Consider the following 19,521-nt stretch of genomic DNA (forward strand, 5'->3'; position numbering starts at 1 on the left):
GTGGGGTGCTCTAGAGTCCTGAACGTTTTCAGAAGGCCCTGAGTATACAAAGTTGCAGCTGAAGCTGGCATCCTCTGGTTGTGGAAAATAATCATGTTGCTTTTTCACTGAAGCCAATTTGAGGTTTTTCTGTCACTTGCAAACAAACTTCTCTAACTGAATTCCCTAGCTCTAGGAAATATTATACCAAGCAGAAGGAGAAAGAGAATTAGTCAAAGAACTGCCAGTGAAAAAGCAGCAGGCAGAAGGAATAATGCAAAGAGGCAAGAAAAAGTCACCCAGAAAGCCAAACTAGGGAGAGCCTCATGTGAGAACGAAGGTGCATGGAATTCACAAACCTCTAAACAAGGGAGGCAGCAAGAGCGGTAACAGAATTTACAGAGGTCACAGTGGAGCTGTGTTAAGGTGATGTTTGAAAACTGGGAGCTGAATTCATGAGCTAGAACAGGCCTTACTGCCGTGGGGGGTCATGTGGAGCCTAGTTATGGGTCGTCATAGTGATCGGTTGCATGGATGATGTAACCTTCCTTGGTGGGAATAATCTCATATGTTGGTGCAGCAAATTAGATGTTGGAATGAAAAGTGTGGTTGTGGTTATGTTTGTACTCCAAACAGAATCAGTTTGTGGCTAATAGAATGATTTGTGTGAACAATATTGCTGGGTCGCTTTCTTACGGTGTGTGACAGTAGGCACTGAATAAAAGCCTCACTTTCCAGCACATCTGTATTTGGAGAAGTAATAAGCAACAATCCTCCCTCTCTTGCCCTCTATTCATATGAGGGAATGGGCAAGAAATCTCACTTCCTTCCAGTTCCAAGTGAAAGATGGGACGGAATGATGGGTTGAGATTAATAGGCTGACATTTAGTTAATGTAAATATAAAAACCGAGTTTCGGGTAAGAATTTTAAAAGTAATAGTAAGACAGAAAGTAATGCAGGAAGATTCTATGAAAGAGATCTTGAGTTTTTAGCTCACCACAACTCAAAATTGGGTTATCCTGCTGGAGACAGAATTGGGAAATGTATCTATGGAGGGAAAAGATGGGTCTGACTGCAACAGAGGCTGAGGAAGGAGGAAATGAATGACTTTCCTTAGCTGCATAAAGTGGCATCAAGTCCCTGGGGTAACAAAGCCAAGCTGAGCCCTTTTCCATTAGCCCCGTGGGCAACAGGGAAATGTAGCCAAATATTAAGAATGAGGCGCCATGAAGGAAATGATTCAGGATGGCAAGCTGGAGACCTTTGGTCAGTTGAACTAATTTCTGAAAGCGGTCTAACTTCTGAACGCTGCCGGGTTTGAAAAGCCTGCTAGGTCTGGAGGCCCCGCTCAGCCCTCAGGTGGCTCCAATCCGCTAGGCTCCGCCCCCGCGCCCGAGGAATCTGGAGCTGTCCCAATCCCGAGCCCCGGTTTAGCCTAGCCACGCCCCCTGGCCTGCCCCGCCCCCTCGGTAACCCGGACGACGCTCCCGCGTCCCCTCTCTAGACGCCTGGTCCCCGCACCCCTGCCGGAGGAGGGGGCAGCACCGGCGCCCGGCACTGCCGCGGGTGGGGGACACACTTCGGCGGAACGGAAAACCAGAATTGTTCCACGGGCCAGTCCACCGAGGTTCGTGACGGTAGGGGCGAAGCTCGGGGCAGGACTTTCACAGCTCCTGAGCGAGGCGGGCGGTTCTCCCGGTAGTCGCGAGCCTTCCGTGACCCCGGCAGACCTTCCTCCCCAAGTCCGTGCCCTCCGGCTCTCGCTTCGAGAGCAGAGGCCCTCGCCATTTATCTCAAGAAGTGAATAGAAGTAGGACCCGACATGGGCGCTGTTCCTGCTTCCCAGTTCACGTGACCCTCTGAGGGCGGTGGGAAAAGAAACAGGCGGAGGAGTAAGTTACTAGTCCGGTCTAGGGGTAGGTAGGCGCAGACACGGAACTGAGATGCCCTCGGTTTGCGTCAAGTTAACTTCCTGTCTCATAAGAGACAGGAGGTCAGATTGTTATCCCTAAGGTCTCATTTGTGTTGGAATATAGCAATGCATATACCTAACTCGGATGTGCTGGCATTTCACTGAATTAGTGATTAGTTTCTCCCGTAGCGATTGCACTTTGACCTTAAAATTAAAAAAAAAAAAAAAGTACATTTAAACACATAGGAGGTACTTGATATTATTTGTATGAAGGAATCTTATTTCATAGTTTGGGACAGGAAGAGAAGTTATTCTATTAGCTAATTTTTAACTTTTTTCTTCTCTCCTTTGCTACTGTTATTGTTCCTGATTTTCAGGCTGAAGTCTGTAAGCCTTGGAGAGACCTTCAGCAGTAATCTCTAAAAGTAAGTGAATGAACTGAACCACGCTCTGCTTTCAACCCTTTCCCTGCTTTATATTTTGATTTAACCATCAATAAATATCAGTTAGTAGAAAATGTATGATTTCTATTTATTTTACTTACCCACCTAATTACCTACCACTGTGTGCTAAAAGCATCTAAAAATAATGATTCAAGGGATAAACGTTTAGCGACTCTTTACACTTCATTATGGGATTCTTTTAGTCTTTCAGGACTATAATTATTGATATTTTTTCTGTAGTTTTCTCTAATCTTTCATAGCAAAAGAGCTTATGGTGGTAATGTGAGCAGTTCTACTTCTTATAAGTGATTTCGTTGGTGATAGCAAAATCATTTATTTTGAACTTCCCTGATGACAAATGATAAATATGTCTCCTGTGGTTTATTGGCTTTCTTATATTCCACTGTGATTGAAGTCTAGAGAGAGTAGTCAGCCTTGGACATAGTCACTCCCCAAGTAGCCTGTCTATGCAGTGCTAGGCCTGCCCCGTTCCTCTGTGTTTCCTGATGAGGGCATCTCTGAGGATAGTGGGTGGGAGGATTACTCTTTGAAGAATTTTACTTGGGGGCCAGAAATTTAAACTCTCACCATGGGACACATACAGCCTGACCCAGCATTCTTAAACCTTTCATCCTGTATTTCTCCATTCTCATTTGTCTTTGCATGTGGGGGCCAAACCGTGATAGAAGAGCCAACCAGCAGATCAAAGAATCCACCAAATCTCTTCTGAATACCAACAGTGAAATGGCTTCAGGCAGCCTTTTGATCTTCGGCTCAGCATTCTTGGTGCCACATGTAGTGCCGCCCACTTGCTGGTACTGGGGGTGCTGCCTCTGGGTCCTCTTCACAGACTGCTTCCTCCTCAGCTCCTGGGGAAAAGCTGGTTTTGGTGCCAGCCAGACAGGTGCCTCCCATTCTCCTGGCTCTGAACCCTTCTTGTGTTCCTTCAGTAGCACCCATCTTGTGTGATTTCCTCTGTGGTCTTGAGCCAGGAGAACACTGACGTAGCGCCATTGTAGAGGATGTGTTCCATTTCTGCTTCAGGCCTACGACAGTCACCCCAAAGCATTAATCCCATTTCCCAAGTGGGAGCTCACCTAGGACCTGGGAACACTGCCTGGCGAACACCAGGGAAGTGATACAGCTCATATTAACGAAGAGCAAAAGGCTTTCTTTACTCTATAGGTATAATTGAAGTCTAAAATGACAGGCCCCTAAGCATGCTTGCATTTTTTTCTCACCTATTTCCTCTTGACTGCTTCTGTATGCTAGAACGCACCAACTTCCTACTTTAAGAAAATTCAGCGTAAGACTGAACATATAAAAAGATATGGTAGTTACTTAGATTAAAAAAAAAATTGTTGCAAGAACCTTTAAAAATTTGATGCATTTCAAATATTATGTGCCATAACATTCAGCTTACATGTTACCTATCGTGTAAAACAAAATACCTTTATGTGGCCATGTAGCGATTGTGAAAGACAAAAATCCTTTTTTCCAGTGGGCATAAGCAAGGTAGGATGTGGGGTTTAAAGCAGGGAAGGAGCCTGCTCAACTTCTACCCTAACTCAGAGCTTAAACTTTCCAACATAGATTGGTTGGGTGCTATTTATTATAACACTCAGTTAATAACTTTTTTTCCCACTTTATCATTCAGCTCTGACCACCCCCCATTCAGAGTTCGTGCCTTGAGGCTTGCCAGCAGGGCTTGCAATACTTACATTAAACTAAATTTAAGAGTAAAGGTGCTCCTGCTGCTAATGTTCTCAGATCAGAGGAGAGCAAAATGAAGGAACTGGCAGCTGAAACTTTAATGGTAGGAAACGACTCAGATATTGAAAAAAAATCACAGTTCATATGTGTGACAAAGAAGACATGTTTCTCTCCATGTATAACATTTGCATTTGATTTCATTAGGTGCTTATATTTTCTAGCAAAAATTGTCTAACGCAATTAAACATCAAAAAGGATAAATTTTACATCACATATTGGTAGCCCAACTTTTGGGGGGGGTCTTTTATACACCTTGTTGGCTGGATTCAGCTTTAGAGTTTGGTCCTTCTGTCTGTCTATAAGCAGACAAGCAGTTAGTTCTTTCTAGTAGTTGGAGAAGCTCATTTTGAAGCTCCTTGGTAACTTTCAAGGGTCCTTGTAATTATGTAAAAGTCACCCCTGCCACAATGCCCTCACAAGCAAAGTGGAACTCTCAGAACAGTCTTAATTTATAGAGGATGAAATGCCCCAACTGAACCAAACACAGTTCTTGTTTTCTTCCATCTGTTTAAAAATCCATTTTGAAATCCTTTTAGGAATAGACAGATGAGGGTTAAGAACTGAGATGGCCCAGATTTGCTCTGTAACATAGAAGGCTCTGGAACATAGACTCTTCATAGCTTCTGTGAAGTAGGCTCATGGGAGGTGGGTTTGGGGGAGCCTTTGTTATCCTTTCAAGCCTGTACTTGAGATCTATCTTTATCTTGACCATAACTTCTTACCACATGTTCTGCATACAGTGGTTATTTAATTAGTTCTGGTTTCCAGGTAACTCAACTAGTTAATATGACATCTGATTAGAAAAACAGATTTTTTTAATTACAAAAGAAGTTACTCTATTATGAAGTTATCACATAGGAGAGGACTAACATTTGCTGTTCCCATGGTGTGTGTAAGCTATAACTATATTAAAATAAGTGGACTTGTTTCATGGATCATATCGTGCCCTGATAATCTGGGTAATACTAGGATTCCATAGTGTGTAAACCATGACACTGATCCTCATTAAAATTTTCTCTTTAATTATGTAAAAAAATTTTTTTCATAATAATCTTCTATTTGTAAACACAAGACTGCCTGTTCCTACACTGGATTTCAAAAGGTTTTCCCTTGAGTCTTACTGTTCTTCTACCCTGCTTCCTCATGGCTTGGTAGAGGAACATGGTGCCTTGGCTGTCACTGCTGGCTCTACCTCAGGTCTAGCCACATCTCTAGCTAACATCTCTACCTCAGGTCTAACCACATCTCTACCTCCACCTTGACCTCTACCTAAGCAACTGTCCTCTCTCACTCAGATTTCATAACAACCTCCCAGCTGACCTCTCTGTTGTCTGCCCTTCTTCCCCTACAGTCAAAGCTCAAAAGAGAAGCCAGAGTGAACCTTTCCAGGTGCAAGTCAGGTAATGTCACTCCCATGCTCAGAATTCTCTAGTGGATTCTTAACTTCATCAGAGTAATAATCAGTTTTTACAGTTATCTTCAAAACCCTACACCATCGGAACACTCCCAAATTTCTCTTTAACTTCTTTGACTTTATCTCATCCTGCTCTTATTTATGCCTTTGCTACTGGTGAGCATTTGGATAATTTCTAGTTCCCTGCTTAATTTTTTGCTGTAGATCTTGTCATCATCTGACATTATATATATTTTACATATTTCCCCCACATCCACCCCTATAATGTAAATTTTCTGAGATCAGAGGTTCTCATCTTTTTGGTCATTGCTATATCTTCAGCACCTAGACCAGAACCTGGAACCAAGTAGTAGCTCAATAAAATATCTATTAAATATATTCAAGACCCAGGTTGATAGTGTTTTACCCTGAGTCACATAGGTAGTAATTATTGGAAGTAATGATTTAAAACCTAAAACAAACCTTTCACTTGCTTGGTGAGGGTAAGGATAGAGGTCAAAACTGGTGGACATGGTGGGGGAATCAAGAGGCTCTGGCCTTGTGGATGCCTCTCTAACCTTAGAAGTGTGCTTTCTTTTGCATCTGAAAGCCCTTAAAGCATGTGATAGTTTCTCCATTCTAAGTCCACAGACACATCCACACTTCTTCCTATTTAAGGTAAATTTTAGATAATTTTATTTTTTTAAGATTTTATTTATTTATTAGAGAGAGAGAGAGCAGTAGCAGAGAGGAGGAGCACAGGCAGAAGGAGAAGCAGACTCTTCGCAGAGCAGGGGGCCTGACATGGGGCTTGATCACAGGACCCTGGGACCATGACCCAGGCCAAAGGCAGATGCTTAACTGCATGAGCCACCCAGGCACCCCTAGATAATTTGATTTTATAGACCCACCTTCATTATTGCTCAGTTACCTTCCTCACTCTGACACCTTGCATTTCCTCAAGATGGCCACAACAATATCTCTCATCCCACATTCTCTTCATACCATGTGGAGTTGATGCTCTCCCCTCAGTGGGTGAATTGATGTTCGTTAGCCTTGACTATGAACAGATCTTTTATCACAGTAGAAGGGATGTTATATGACTTCCAAGGCTGGACTCTGCAAGTGGCTATAGTTTCTGCCTGGCTTTTCTTTGGCATCCTTGCCTTTGGAGTACTGAACTGCCACTTGAGAAATCTGAGGCTGCTATGCTGTGAGGAAGCCCAAGCCCTACAGGTAGCTATGCGTGATGTTCTAGCAAACAGCCCAGTTAAGGTCCCAGCTAATAGTATTGAATATCACATATATGAAATAAGACACTTACAGATGATTCCTGACCCCCCACCCCAACACCCCTGATTTATCCCCAAGCTTCTGAGACTTCCCAGAAGAGGCTCAGCATCATGGTGTAGAGAAAAGCCATCCCATTGCACCCTGTTCTAAATTGCTGACCCACAAAAAAGTGTGAAAGATAATGAAATGATTGTTGTTTTAAACAATTTTTTCTGGACCTCTGTTTTCTGAAGTGATTTGTCACACTATGGTAGCTGTGTGTCTCTTGGGGCAGCTGTCTGCTTGTTGAGAATCAGTCTTAGCACCCATCACTTCTAAGGAAAAGCCTTTATTTGTGAGTAAGAAAGTTTTTAGAAAACAGCAAAGTATGAGCAATTTTCAATTATTGATTGTAACGGGAAAGCAAAGCATGAGCATTTGAAATCCAGAGCTGTCCTAAAAATCTTCACTCTAATTGCAACCGTGTCCCTTAACAAAACTCATACCAAAGCTCCTGATCGTCTGAATATTCAATGCATTTATCAGATTTTTCTCCTTATCCACTTGGTGGTAGAGATGCAGACAAGTAATAAATTGGCCAAAAGGCAGATGGTAGAAGAAAATAACGAGAAACAACCTGCAGAATCCACTCACTATCATTCCTGAATAATAGAGCTATAGCTCTACACACAGAGGCATTCTCAGCTCAGATGACAGACTGTGGATCTCTAATAATGTCTTAAAGGAGTCTTTGAAGGATTCATTCTTTAAAATACTGTTTCTATATATTTTTTTTTTTTGTAGTCTAAAATGACCACCCTGCCCCCGTTGCCCATGACACGCCCAAAGCTTACATCTTTAGCCAGGCAGAAGCTGCCGTGTTCCCCCAGAACAATTCCAAGGTATGTAACCCCGGTTTTCATCTCTTTTTTTCTATAGAACGAATTTCTTGCAGTGAGATATGTCAATAGCACATCTCAGAAAACAAAATTGTTCAAGGATAAGAGTATATTGTTATATTCAGAATATTCAAATTTGCTATTTCAAAAGGATCAATGATCAATGAAGCTCATTCAAATACTAAGAATTTATTTAGTAAGCTAGTACTCATTTGATTGTTTTATTACCTATTCTAATTATATCATGGTCCCAGGAAACTTTGGAGATATACTTCCTTTTAAAAACAGTAGCGGAGAACTGAAAGTAGAGGCTTTAGGAGTGAAAGGTGTACAGCTTCCAATCTGCAAGGTCCTGAGTGCCAATTTCTGTTATGGAGGGAGGAAGACACAATATCACTACTAGGGTAAATTAGCAGGCCAGATTTAGGTGCTGAAATGATCCTGGGCTAAAAATGCTTCATCACACTGTTGCTACATTGACCAGCTGCTGAGTTCCTAGAGTTGCTGCCCGGAAAGTATAGAAGAGAACAATGTGTTTTGTCACAAGTATTAATGAGGATACTATTATTTAGAAGTTGCCATTTATGGTTTTATTGAGTCATAGTGATGCATATTATTTATTGATATAAATAATTTGCACATGTAGATTTGATTATTTTCTTTATATGCCAAATTTTCCCTTCCGACAAGGCAAATGATCAAAGTATTATGAAACTACTTTGTTTTGAGAAGGAGCATACTTTATTCTTAGTTTTTCTGGGAAAGACCAACGTCCCCGAACCAAAATAAATGCATGCAGTTAAAACAGCATGGAAGTTCCCTTATAACAGCAAATCAAAGTTTCTTCTCAAAAAGTTTGAAAAACAAATTTTTTGATATATGCATAATTTAGGATATATGTATATTCTTATTTTCAGTTTTACTTTTGAATAATGGGGAGTATTTACAAAATCTGGAAAAGCTTGTTCTTCCTGCCTTTTATAATGCTTGAGATTCCATTTTCTTTTCAAAACCAGCAAAAATGGAGCCCAATCTCACATCTCTAAAATAAGATGGATTTTATTTATTTATTTATTTATTTTTTAAAAGATTTTATTTATTTATTTGACAGAGAGAGAGATCACAAATAGGCAGAGAGACAGACAGAGAGAGAGATGAGGAGAAGCAGGGTCCCTGCTGAGCAGAGAGCCCTATGCGGGACTCGATCCCAGGCCCCTGGGATCATGACCTGAGCCGAAGGTAGAGGCTTAACCCATTGAGCCACCCAGGCGCCCCAAAAAATAAGATGGATTTTAAAAAACACTATTTCTTGTATTCATTTTATGGAAGAAAAACACTTTTTTCATAACCATTTAAGGCAAAGTTTTGTATCAAGATTTTCCAGGGGCACCTGGGTGGCTCAGTTGATTAAGTGTCTGCCTTTGGCTGGGAGCCCGCTTCTCCCTCCCCTGCCACTCCCCCTGCTTTTGCTCTCTCTGTCTCTTTGTCAAATAAATAAATAAATCTTAAAAAAAAAAAAAGATTTTCTATTACCTTCTGAGTAAAAACAGATGCTTGTTTAGTCCCATACTCCCATTGTTTTGAGACGTTAGTAACATGCTTGTTTTTAAAGGTGTAATGGAGTTTGGAGAAAAAATACACTACCAGTGTAATAGATTTCTCATTAAAGTCTTCTTAAAGTCCCACTTTTTAAATAATAATTTGAATTTTATGTTTGACTAAAAACCCTCTCAAACAACATTTCAGAGCAAAATTTGGTAATGTTTGGAACAGATAAATGTTGCATGTTTGTATCAAGCAGGTGTTCTTAGTTCAAAATCCTGGGCCAAACAGAATATGACTTCTGTATTGCAAAATTATAACGTGAAGCAACATGAGCAAAATGGAAGAGCTTTAAAGTTTTGAGGAGAAAACTCCCTTTTTCTTAAGAATTCATTGATTGTTTTAATGTGTTGCTGATTTGTTTGCATACTGAGTTTAAGATTCTTCCCTATCTCTTAACATTCCAGAAAATGAAAATTTGGAAATTATTAATCAATAATCTATAGCTACTGTAGAACATTTATTATATATGGTATTATACCTTAAATATTTCTGCTCTTCTGTTCTCGCATTTTATATGTTTGGGAGCTTTTCAACTTGATAAAGCAGTGCTTTATTATTTCTTTCCATTTCATTTAGGTCTCGGTTGATCAAAGAAAAAGATGACATAGATCATTACCTGGAGGAGAATTTCAAAGGATTGGCAAAAGAGGAGGTTGCTGCGTAAGTATAACCTCTTAAAAGTACTTTAATATAAAGTTTGTTTCTTTTGTCTCGATTCTTTATTGAAATTTCAATTTTCCTGTATAGTACACTATTTCACTGGAACATGGCATTTAAAAATTAAAGCTCATATTAAATAATGATAAGTCATATCTATTGATCTTACACATATCAAAGTCTTTAATTTTATGGCCTTCAAAATTCTCATATTTACCAAGATAATATACTATCACATTTGTAATATTTTAGTTAAGTCTATGCCATTAATTGCTTATTAACTTCCATTTTAAGGTATATTGCCTTCATGGGGGAGAAAAAAGCTTTTAGAGAAAGATCATATCTTTTTTTCCTAGTGATTTAAAACAAAAATTCTATACTAATGTATGTTCCTCCCCCCACCAAAACTCACAAAAATAATGAATGCATCATAGTTTATCAGTTGCTTTTTAAATAATTCTAAATTGTCTGGATTTATTTTATCAATGAACATTATAAACTTTGCCATTTTATCACTAGTTAGAAACTTATGTTTAACTAAAAACTATAAAAACCTTTGTAGGTTAGTGAGAAATGAGTAAAAACCTAAAATAATAGCTGAAAAGATTTAGTATTTCTTGCTTATAGACTTTGTGACCATCTTATCATCAGATCTTTAGATGCAGGCATTGAAAAATGGAAATAATATAAATATGCATACATCTTATGAAACTCATTAAATGATTCAATTAGAATATTGTATACAGCAAATGTTTTTAAAACAACCTCCCAATTCATATTGTCTAGTGCTATGGGAGTCTACTGGAAGAGTTTTCTTAATGATATTTTGGTATAGTTTTTCATAGAGTCTAAAATTCCAAGTTACTTGATATGTTTCATATTATTAGATATTATCTGTGTCAACTTGCATATAGTGTGGGAAAATGGAATAGTTCATTCTGTCAGCAGCTACTTTATTTTAAAAAGTGACAAAATTTTACAATACCTTTAATCACTGTCTTGCTCAGAACACTATTGACTGCCATGTGTAGTATCTGGGATTTTTGGTTAAATGCCCTGATTGTTGGTTTTTTTTTTTAAACCCTTGGGACTATTTTTTTTTAAAGATTTTATTTATTTATTTGACAGACAGAGATCACAAGTAGGCAGAGAGGCAGGCAGAGAGAGAGGAGAGAAGCAGGCTCCCTGCTGGGCTCTATCCCAGGATCCTGGGATCATGACCCAAGCTGAAGGCAGAGGCTTTAACCCACTGAGCCACCCAGGCACCCCTGATTGTTAATTTATTAACTTTCCATGGTAACCTGTTGGATAAAATTAAAAGTTAATATTGCCTGATAATAAATTACTTAAAAGAAAAATATATACAGGTGATATTTTCATTCTGATTTAAATATAATGATATCCAAGTATCTGTAATTGACTTAATAATTAGATATTAAATTTGGAATTAAACTTATACTTCACATATTTTAACAAGCTAGAAATCCATATACAGCACTTAAAATCTGTTAAATGTTCAGTCTGCATTGAAGAAAACTTTAAAGCAGTGCAGAATAGGATTTGCTGATGACTATTCTCTTAATATTTTTTTCATTAAAGGTATTACCGAATTGATTTCAAATCCATAATATGCTACAGAAAACAAGTAACACGTAATTCTCCAGCCTTACAATTTCATTCTCCTTAAAGTTTCCTGCAGCTGAATATGTTTTTAGACCAAAGCTAGGATAGTGGATGCAAACCTTAGTAGGAAGATAGCTGGTACTTAGCTCACTCTTCTGCTTTTGATTGATATATATTCTAGACTTTGCCACAGACAAACTAATTGAATAGCATGTAAAAAAAAACTGATGAATTATTTCCGCACTCTCAGCAATACTCAGCAGGTACCGTGAGGAATTATGCATATTCTGTTAACCAAGGAATTGCTATGTAAAACTTTTTATTAGTCAGTCAACTCTGAAAAGATAAATTGGTCAGCAAGCATTTAAGTGCCTACTTCGTATCTAATACCAGGTTTTTCACAGTGGGAGAGACAGTGATATCTTTTCGTACAATATTTGTCTCCTTGTCTCAATTTGAGATAATAAGGTCCTTGTCTCAATTTGAGATGATAAGATTTATGAACAGGAAAAGAAAATGGAATGCATGAGTGCTGATTGTACTGTGAAGTGTAGCCTCAAGGTATAGAGGAAATCAGAGAAAACTAAGGTGGTCAGATGAAACCTGCTACAGAAGACAGATTTTGAGTTTGGTTTTCTGTTTGGTGGCATTATAAAGTTACCAAACTGGTACTTCACAGAACCTCAGTATACAAGTGGAAGAAATTGATGAATCAAATTTTCAACAAGAAAAGCAATATCTAAGATATACCTTTAAGTCTGTATATACTGCTTTGTTCTTCTTTTCGATGGTAATATATATTACATATATATAAAGATGGTAAGATGGTTGTATATATGTTCACTGTATAATTGATAGCCACTAGCTTTGATATCCCATAATATGTATGTGCACTCATCATCTAACCCAAAACACACCAGTTGACTTATATGTAAACTCAGACTCTGTGACTTTCCTTCTATCAAAATTGGTGGAATTCCTATTCTCATCTCAGGATGATGCCTCTTCTTGTGCTCTGGATACCATCCATGCCCTCTTACTTGTTCCAAGACTTTCTCCACATTTAAACATGTTTTTCTTCTACATCATCGTTTTCCCTTTCAACTGGATCAATCTCACTAGCATTCATAACTCCTTTAGTATTTTTCTTGACTTCTTATCTGCACACACCCCCACCCCCACGCAGGTTCTCTCCCATTTTCCTCTACCCTTCAAAGCAACCAGAAGCACTATCTTAGTATTTGCACCCATTCCTGCATCAATTGACTCTAGATAGGTGTCTGGTCCCAGAAGTCACAGAAATCTCCCAGTTTGGAGTGACTAACACCTCCATTTTTACCACATACAATGATCACGTTTCTGTCCTCATCTTGCTTGACGTCTTCACAACATTTGATAGAGTTGAGCGCTCTCTCAATGGTCACTCTGTACCTGTGGCTTCCAGGATGCCATGTTCTATAGTTTTCCTCCAGACTCTGTGCCTCCTGAGGCTGGCTTTCTCTTTGCAAACCCTCAGTGGTGGGTTGTCCTAGGGCTGAGTCCTAGGCCCTCTATTCCAGTGGCACTCCCCCCTGGATCCAGTCTTAAGTACATCAGTACCCTAACGACTATCACATTTATAAATCTAGCCCTGAGTTCTCCACTGAGCTCCAAATTTTTATATCCAACTGCCTCCTTTACATACCTACTTGGGTGCTTAAGACACTCTAAAATTAATCTGGCCACAAACTGGACTCTTGATTTACCCCTACTTTCCTTCACCTCCCTGACCAAATAATCCCCCACAGTCTTTCCTCAGTTCAGCAAGTGGCACCAAGGCAGCTTTGAGTTGCATGCACCCTGACTTCACCAGGCTCCCCCATCTAATCCATCACTATGTTCTATCAGATGTAACTCCTAAATATATCCTGTCTTCATCTGCTTCTCTTCATTGCATAGCCACCATCATCCCTTGCCAAGATCACTAGAATAGTCTCCCAGCTGCTCTTCTCCTATCCCCTCTAACTCTGCCGAAATTCAGCCTCCGGAGTCATCTTTTGAAAAAAATTAGATCATGACACTCACCTGCTTAAAACCCTCTGAGAGCTTTCCAAGTTCTAAGGTGTATCATGGTTTGGACTTTACTGTGTGTGATTTTGATTTCCCTGACCTCTCTGACTTTATCTCCCATTTTCTCCACTCCTCCTCCATTCACTGTGGCCTTATTGCTGACACTTTCTTGTCCTACAGTGTCAGTCATCTTGAATGTGACCTCTTTAGTCTGCCATTTCCTGACCTCATAATCCAGTAGCCCTCATCCCACCTCTGTTTACTCTCAGCTAAATCATCTGGCTCTATTTCTGCTGCAGCTTGGTCTCCCTCTTGCACTGGGAGCCTGCATGTCACCTGTCTTCATGCCCAGCAGAATGGATCTGCACAGGAACAGAGCCATGACTCTGTGTACCCTGGCACATGGTCGGAGCTCAACACCTGCAAGTTAAATGAATGAATGAGGGGAAAAAAGAGGTCAGACTGACACCATGAAATAGGTTTCCTATTGTGACTATTCTTTGGTTACAATATTTTCATCTGGTTTGAATATTGAATCATAGCAGCTTAATTCCTCAAAGAAGTGTTTTATGTATACAAGTAGGGGTATAAAATTTAAACAAGTAATTGAGCATGACAAGCTAGAGTAGTTGTTCCTGGGATAGCCAAACCCATTGATGGGGGATCATTTTACTTTGGAGTGGGTAAAGTAGTTCCTAAGCAAAGGATTTCTGGGTTTTTCATTATCTACATTTACAGAAGAATTTCAGTATGCTTCATTTCTTTTTAAGCGACTGGGTTATTTGTGTGCCTACTCGGTACATTTCCCCCCACATTTTGTACTCATGTACAATATAATTGACATTGACAATTTGACTTTCTTAGATAAATCTTCAAATAGTTCATCGATAGTATTTGACTGACTTTTAACAACTGAAAGATCCTGTTGTGGTTTTGTACTTTGTTTTTTATTCTGTCTTATATTGTCAGAGTATTGTATTTTTTTTTTAAGGATTGAAAGTGTCACTTATTATCATATTGTAATTGCTTTGAGTAGCTAAGTAATGAAAGTATCGTTTGTAGATTCAAAGAAAAATTTCTGGGGGGCAGTTTTTATAGCTTCGGCTGTGTATATGAGGATACAAATAAACAAAATCATCAAGGGACCGAAAATGCTAATCTGCTCAGTATTACTTTCTGCTGCAGATATCACGTTCTATTATGAAGAAGAATAGGTTTAGTTCAAAACTGTGCATCTCTCAGATACTGCTTTCTTGCAGAGCACCTTTCAGCATCATCAGCTGAAGTGTGCTAAGCATCACTTTGTCAACACAGTGGCAATTAGAACTGTCAGTTACCATATTCAATGAGTTTGAGTTATAAAGAAACAAAGAGCCATGTATTTTCATAGCTTTTAAAGCCTTTCTCCTCTTCCTCATTTCGAACTGATTTGTACTTTGGCAGTTAAAGTAGCGTTTTGCCAATGTTAAGTTTCCATCTTAAGTTTATTTCAAAATTGTCTTCTAAACGTGCTTTTACAAACCACAGATATTCTTGTTACAGGCAAATTTAGCACCTGGATCTGTACAGTGACCAGGTAGTCAGAGTATATTTAAGGGGGTGAAGACGTTTATTCAGGTTATATTTCACCCAACCCTGTGGGAATTTAGGTTCCTTCCAGTGTGCTGTTCCTCTGCTTCATCAGTCTTGTTTACTTCTAAATAATTTTGTGAAACCATTTTGTTTTCACTCCAAAACATTTTGCTCTCTTGTAAAGTAATAAGTGAAATTCTGTATGGAGTTTTGCAAATTAACTTTCTGAAATGGACAGTTGCCGAATAAATGGTTGGGTAACTAATAGGAACAGGCAGGGAAGAGAGGGAAAGGAAGTGGCCTCTCTTTCTTTCTGGGTAGCAGACTGTGTTTCAAGGTCTTCCTGACTTGAGAAAGAGAGACAGGATTTTGATGTTCTGAAATGGAGAAGTGATTATTCCTTACCCTTTCATGGATATAAAATATTAAGCAATAGCAGAAACTAATAATAGGAAAAGAGGAGGGGTAACTTTCTTTTTTATTTACTTTCATTTATTTGCTTACTTTCAAAAATTCTAGTGTTATCTTCAGCAACAGATCTCTAGGATGTGAAACTAGGAAAGAAATGACTTGTTCTGACCATAACTTTTTAAAAAAAGAATATTGATATGAATAAAGTTTAAAATCTTAGAATTTAGTAAATGTAGTTGGAAGGAACTTTAAAAAAGAATTCTTCCCTAGGTTCAAAAAAGATCACAGACTTTCATCAAAACTAAGTCTAAATAAATAAAAAAGGAGGAAATATTTCAAATGTCAACAGAACACAGAAATGCCAATTTCTTAGTAACTTATGTCTTTATGTCCTTTAAAAGTTTGCTTTAAAATATTTTCATATATGGTGTTTAAACTTAGCAGCTCTATTAGATTAAAAAAAATTCTTTGTAAGGTAAAAGCATAGGAATCGTGACATTACAGCTCTGGCTTTTATGGGAGCTGATTTCTTCCTCAGTTGGAAATTTGATTTTGCTGCTTAATACCTGTGTAATCTTAAGCAGTTTACATGATTTCTCTAATTTCTGATTTCTCTACTTATTTTGAGAACAGAGTAATAATGGGAAATTCTTACAAAAGTTAAGGGAGATTCTCTATATGAAGCACATATACACAACCCTCACTTTAGCTATTTAACTGTCACTGATTTTTTTTTGCTTTTAAAGCATTTATTAATTAATATAAATAACCTAAATACTTCACATTAACTTTATATGTTGATTTAAGTATTAATATTAATTTATCACTTTTCTATAAATATGTACAGTCACATATTTTGCTTTTTACTAGGTATCATGTTCATCATGTTCAGAGTTTTTAATAAGAGATCATTTCAAACTTAGTAATGCTAACCAATGAAGAGAAATTTTTTTTTAAATCTCAACTTAAAAGGAGTTTTTCATAAGCTAACTTATGCTGTACCATGCAACACAATTTGTACAGCCTGTTAAGCTATTCCAAACACTTAAAACATTTCTACAAGTTGCTTAAACTTACCATTATTATAATAAAATTGCTTTACATGTAAGGAATATAGCCAAAGAACATGGCTTTTCTCATAATAGCTTATAAACCTGGAAGTGCACAATGGCCCTCCTCTATTTGGAAATCATCTGGGAAATTGCTCTTTCATGAACAAGGAACAGAGTGATAAAAGGAGATAAACACCCAGGTACCACAGGGGTTGAATCAGTGGGATGAGCCTCCCAGGGGCCCCCCATTTTAACTGTTTTTTAAGTGTACAGTTCATGGCATTAAATATATTCATACTCACCACCATCTTACCCCAGAATTCTTTTTGTCTTGCAAAACTGAAACTCTGTAGCCAATAAACAATACCTCACCCCTCAGCTCCTTGGAACCACTGTGCTACTTTCTGTCTTTGTTATTTTGACTCCTCATATAAATACTTTATATAATTATAATCATTCCGTAGTTATCTTTCTGTGACTGGCTTATTTCACTTTGCACAATTTCCTCAAGGTCCATCCATGTTGTAGCATACATAAGAATTTCTTTCCTTTTTAAGGCTGAATAATATTTCATTGTATGTATAGACCATATTTCGCTTACCCGTTCATTCATTAATGAACACTTGGGTTACGCCCATGTTTTAGCTACATAATGCTGCTATGAACATAGGTGTACAAATAACTCTTCAAGACTCTGTTTCCAATTCTTTTGATTAAAAACCCAAAAGTGTAGTTTCTAAATAATTTATAATTTTATTTTAAACTTTTTTTAGGAACTATCATTCTGCTACAAGAGTGGCTATAACCATTTTATAGTCCCACTGACAACATACAGGGGTTCCAATTTTGTCACATCTTCACCAACATTGTTTTTTTTTTTTCTACTTTTATGATAGTAGTCATTAATACCGAGTATGAGGTGGTATCTTATTGTGGTTTTGATTTCCATTTCCCTAATGATTAGTGATGTTGAGCATCTTTTCATGTGCTTATTGGTCATTTGGATATCCTCTTTGGAGAAATGTCTGTTTGAGTCTTTTGGCCATTTTTGAATTGAGTTGTGTTTTGCTATTAACTTTTGCGAGTTGTCTGTATATTGTGGGTGTTAATCCCTTATCAGATATATGACTTGCAATTATTTTCTTCTATTCCTTAGGTTGCCTTTCACTCTGTTTATGGTATCTTTTGATAATGAATGTTTTTAATGTTCATGAAGTCCAATTCATCTGTTTTGTCTTTTATTGTCTGTACCTTTTGTGTCATATCCAAGAAATCATGGCCAAAACCCATGTTGTAAGGCTTTTGTCCTAAGTTTTATTCTGTTTTATAGATTTAGCTCTTATGTTTAGTTTTCTGATCCATTTTAATTTATATATACATTGTTAGGTAAGGGTTTAATTTCATATTTTTTGGATATCTTTTCTGGCCGTCAGTTGTGAAAAGACTGTCCTTTCCCCATTGAATAGTCTTGACATCCTTATCAAAAATCATTTGGCCATACAGGAGAAGGTTGATTTCTGACTCTCTATTTTGGTTTATATGTCTGTCTTTCCATTTAGATATGTCTTCTTTAGCTTTTTCCAACAATATTTTATGGTTTTCATTATATAAGTCTTCCATCTCCTTACTTAACTCCTAAGTATTTTATTTTATATATTGTTGCTATTGTAAGTTGTTTTTTAAATTTCCTTTTCAGATTATTTATTGTTAGTTTATAGATATCTACTGAATTTTTTGTATTGAACTTGTATCCTGCTAATTCACTGAATTCTGATGGCTTTTTTTATGCAATCTTTAGGGTTTTGTAGATAGGGTTTCTACAACACTGGAAACAAATCATTTTACTTCTTTCTTTCCAATTAGAATGCCTTTTACTTCTTTTTCTTGTCTAATTGCTCTGGCTAGGACTTCCATTATTGTATTGAATAGATGTGATAAAATTGGATACTTTTCCTTATTCCTAATCTAAGAGGGAAGCTTTCAGTCTTTCATGATTATTATGTTTGCTGTGGGTTTTCATATATGGCTTTATTATGTTGAGGTAGTTTCCTTCTATTTTTATTTGTTAGGTGTTTCTATCATGACAGTATTGAACTTGGTCAAATACTCTTTCTGTATCATCTGGTCTTTCTTAGGGATAGTTTCAGTTGGCTTATTTTTTTGTGTCCTTCAATGGGATACTTTCCTGTTTGTATACCTTTTGATTTTGTTATTATTGTTGTTGTTGTTAAAAACTCTGGTAGTCAGTTTCTTCACCTTTTACAGCATTTGCTGCTATTTTGTTTTTGTTTGATTCTGGTTTCTTTTGTTTTATTGTTGTAGTCTGTCTTCATGACAAGGTGTAGCCTGAAGTGTGCTTTTAAGGTTGTCCTAGGTCTTTTTGAGCCTGCAGTCTTCCTTAGGCATGTGTGGTGACTAATTCTGCCATGTACATTTACTTTCGAATGTCCTAGCTTTTAACATCTGTCTTTTAAAGGGTAAAAAAGAGAAAAAATGAAGGGGAAAAGAATGGTGCCAGAATAGCACCAGCTCTTTGAATCTCCTGAAAGTTGCTTCAGACTGAAAGGTAGGAGCTTATAAGAATAGAGGTATATGTGCAATAACAGCTGCCCTATTCTTTATCTGCCTCTCCATGATCAGAAGGAACAATCAATGACCAGAACACAGAACCCCAAGACAGGGTCCTTATTGCCTATCCTGGTTCCTGGAAGCATGTTTGTATGCTGGACCTGGAACCTAGTGCATGGATGCCTGCCATGGGGCTGGGTGGATGAGTAGCTGCCACTGAGCTGAGAGTTGAAACTGAGCAGATTAGTCACAATTTACTGCCCAAGCCTTCCCATGGAAGTGGCAAAGCTTCAATAGAGTCTAGCACTCTAA

General features: G+C 37.9%; 1 protein-coding gene and 1 long non-coding RNA gene across 6 annotated transcripts in view; both read left to right on the forward strand.

Moving 5' to 3' along the window:
- Nucleotides 1–1,436: 1,436 nt before the first annotated feature.
- The window catches only part of TTC29 (tetratricopeptide repeat domain 29), a 235,842-nt gene continuing 217,757 nt past the window's right edge, over nucleotides 1,437–19,521 (forward strand). Inside the window, exons 1-5 of one of the 5 annotated variants that reach the window (XM_082727581.1) lie at nucleotides 1,460–1,872; nucleotides 2,270–2,317; nucleotides 5,460–5,508; nucleotides 7,578–7,675; nucleotides 9,854–9,937. In XM_082727581.1, the coding sequence (XP_082583707.1) occupies nucleotides 7,584–7,675; nucleotides 9,854–9,937 (176 nt within the window). In that variant the 5' untranslated portion in view covers nucleotides 1,460–1,872; nucleotides 2,270–2,317; nucleotides 5,460–5,508; nucleotides 7,578–7,583. Of the gene's footprint in view, nucleotides 1,873–2,269; nucleotides 2,318–5,459; nucleotides 5,509–7,577; nucleotides 7,676–9,853; nucleotides 9,938–19,521 lie in introns of all 5 variants that reach the window. The other 4 variants (XM_082727580.1, XM_082727578.1, XM_082727579.1 and 1 more) reach the window with 4 other exon arrangements.
- LOC309863085 lies at nucleotides 11,041–17,110 on the forward strand. The gene is made up of 2 exons (XR_014310886.1): nucleotides 11,041–11,196; nucleotides 16,460–17,110. It is a non-coding gene; the product is annotated as an uncharacterized lncRNA (long non-coding RNA).

Source organism: Mustela nivalis, assembly GCF_964662115.1.
Source record: "Mustela nivalis genome assembly, chromosome: 4".
NCBI classification, from domain to species: domain Eukaryota; kingdom Metazoa; phylum Chordata; class Mammalia; order Carnivora; family Mustelidae; genus Mustela; species Mustela nivalis.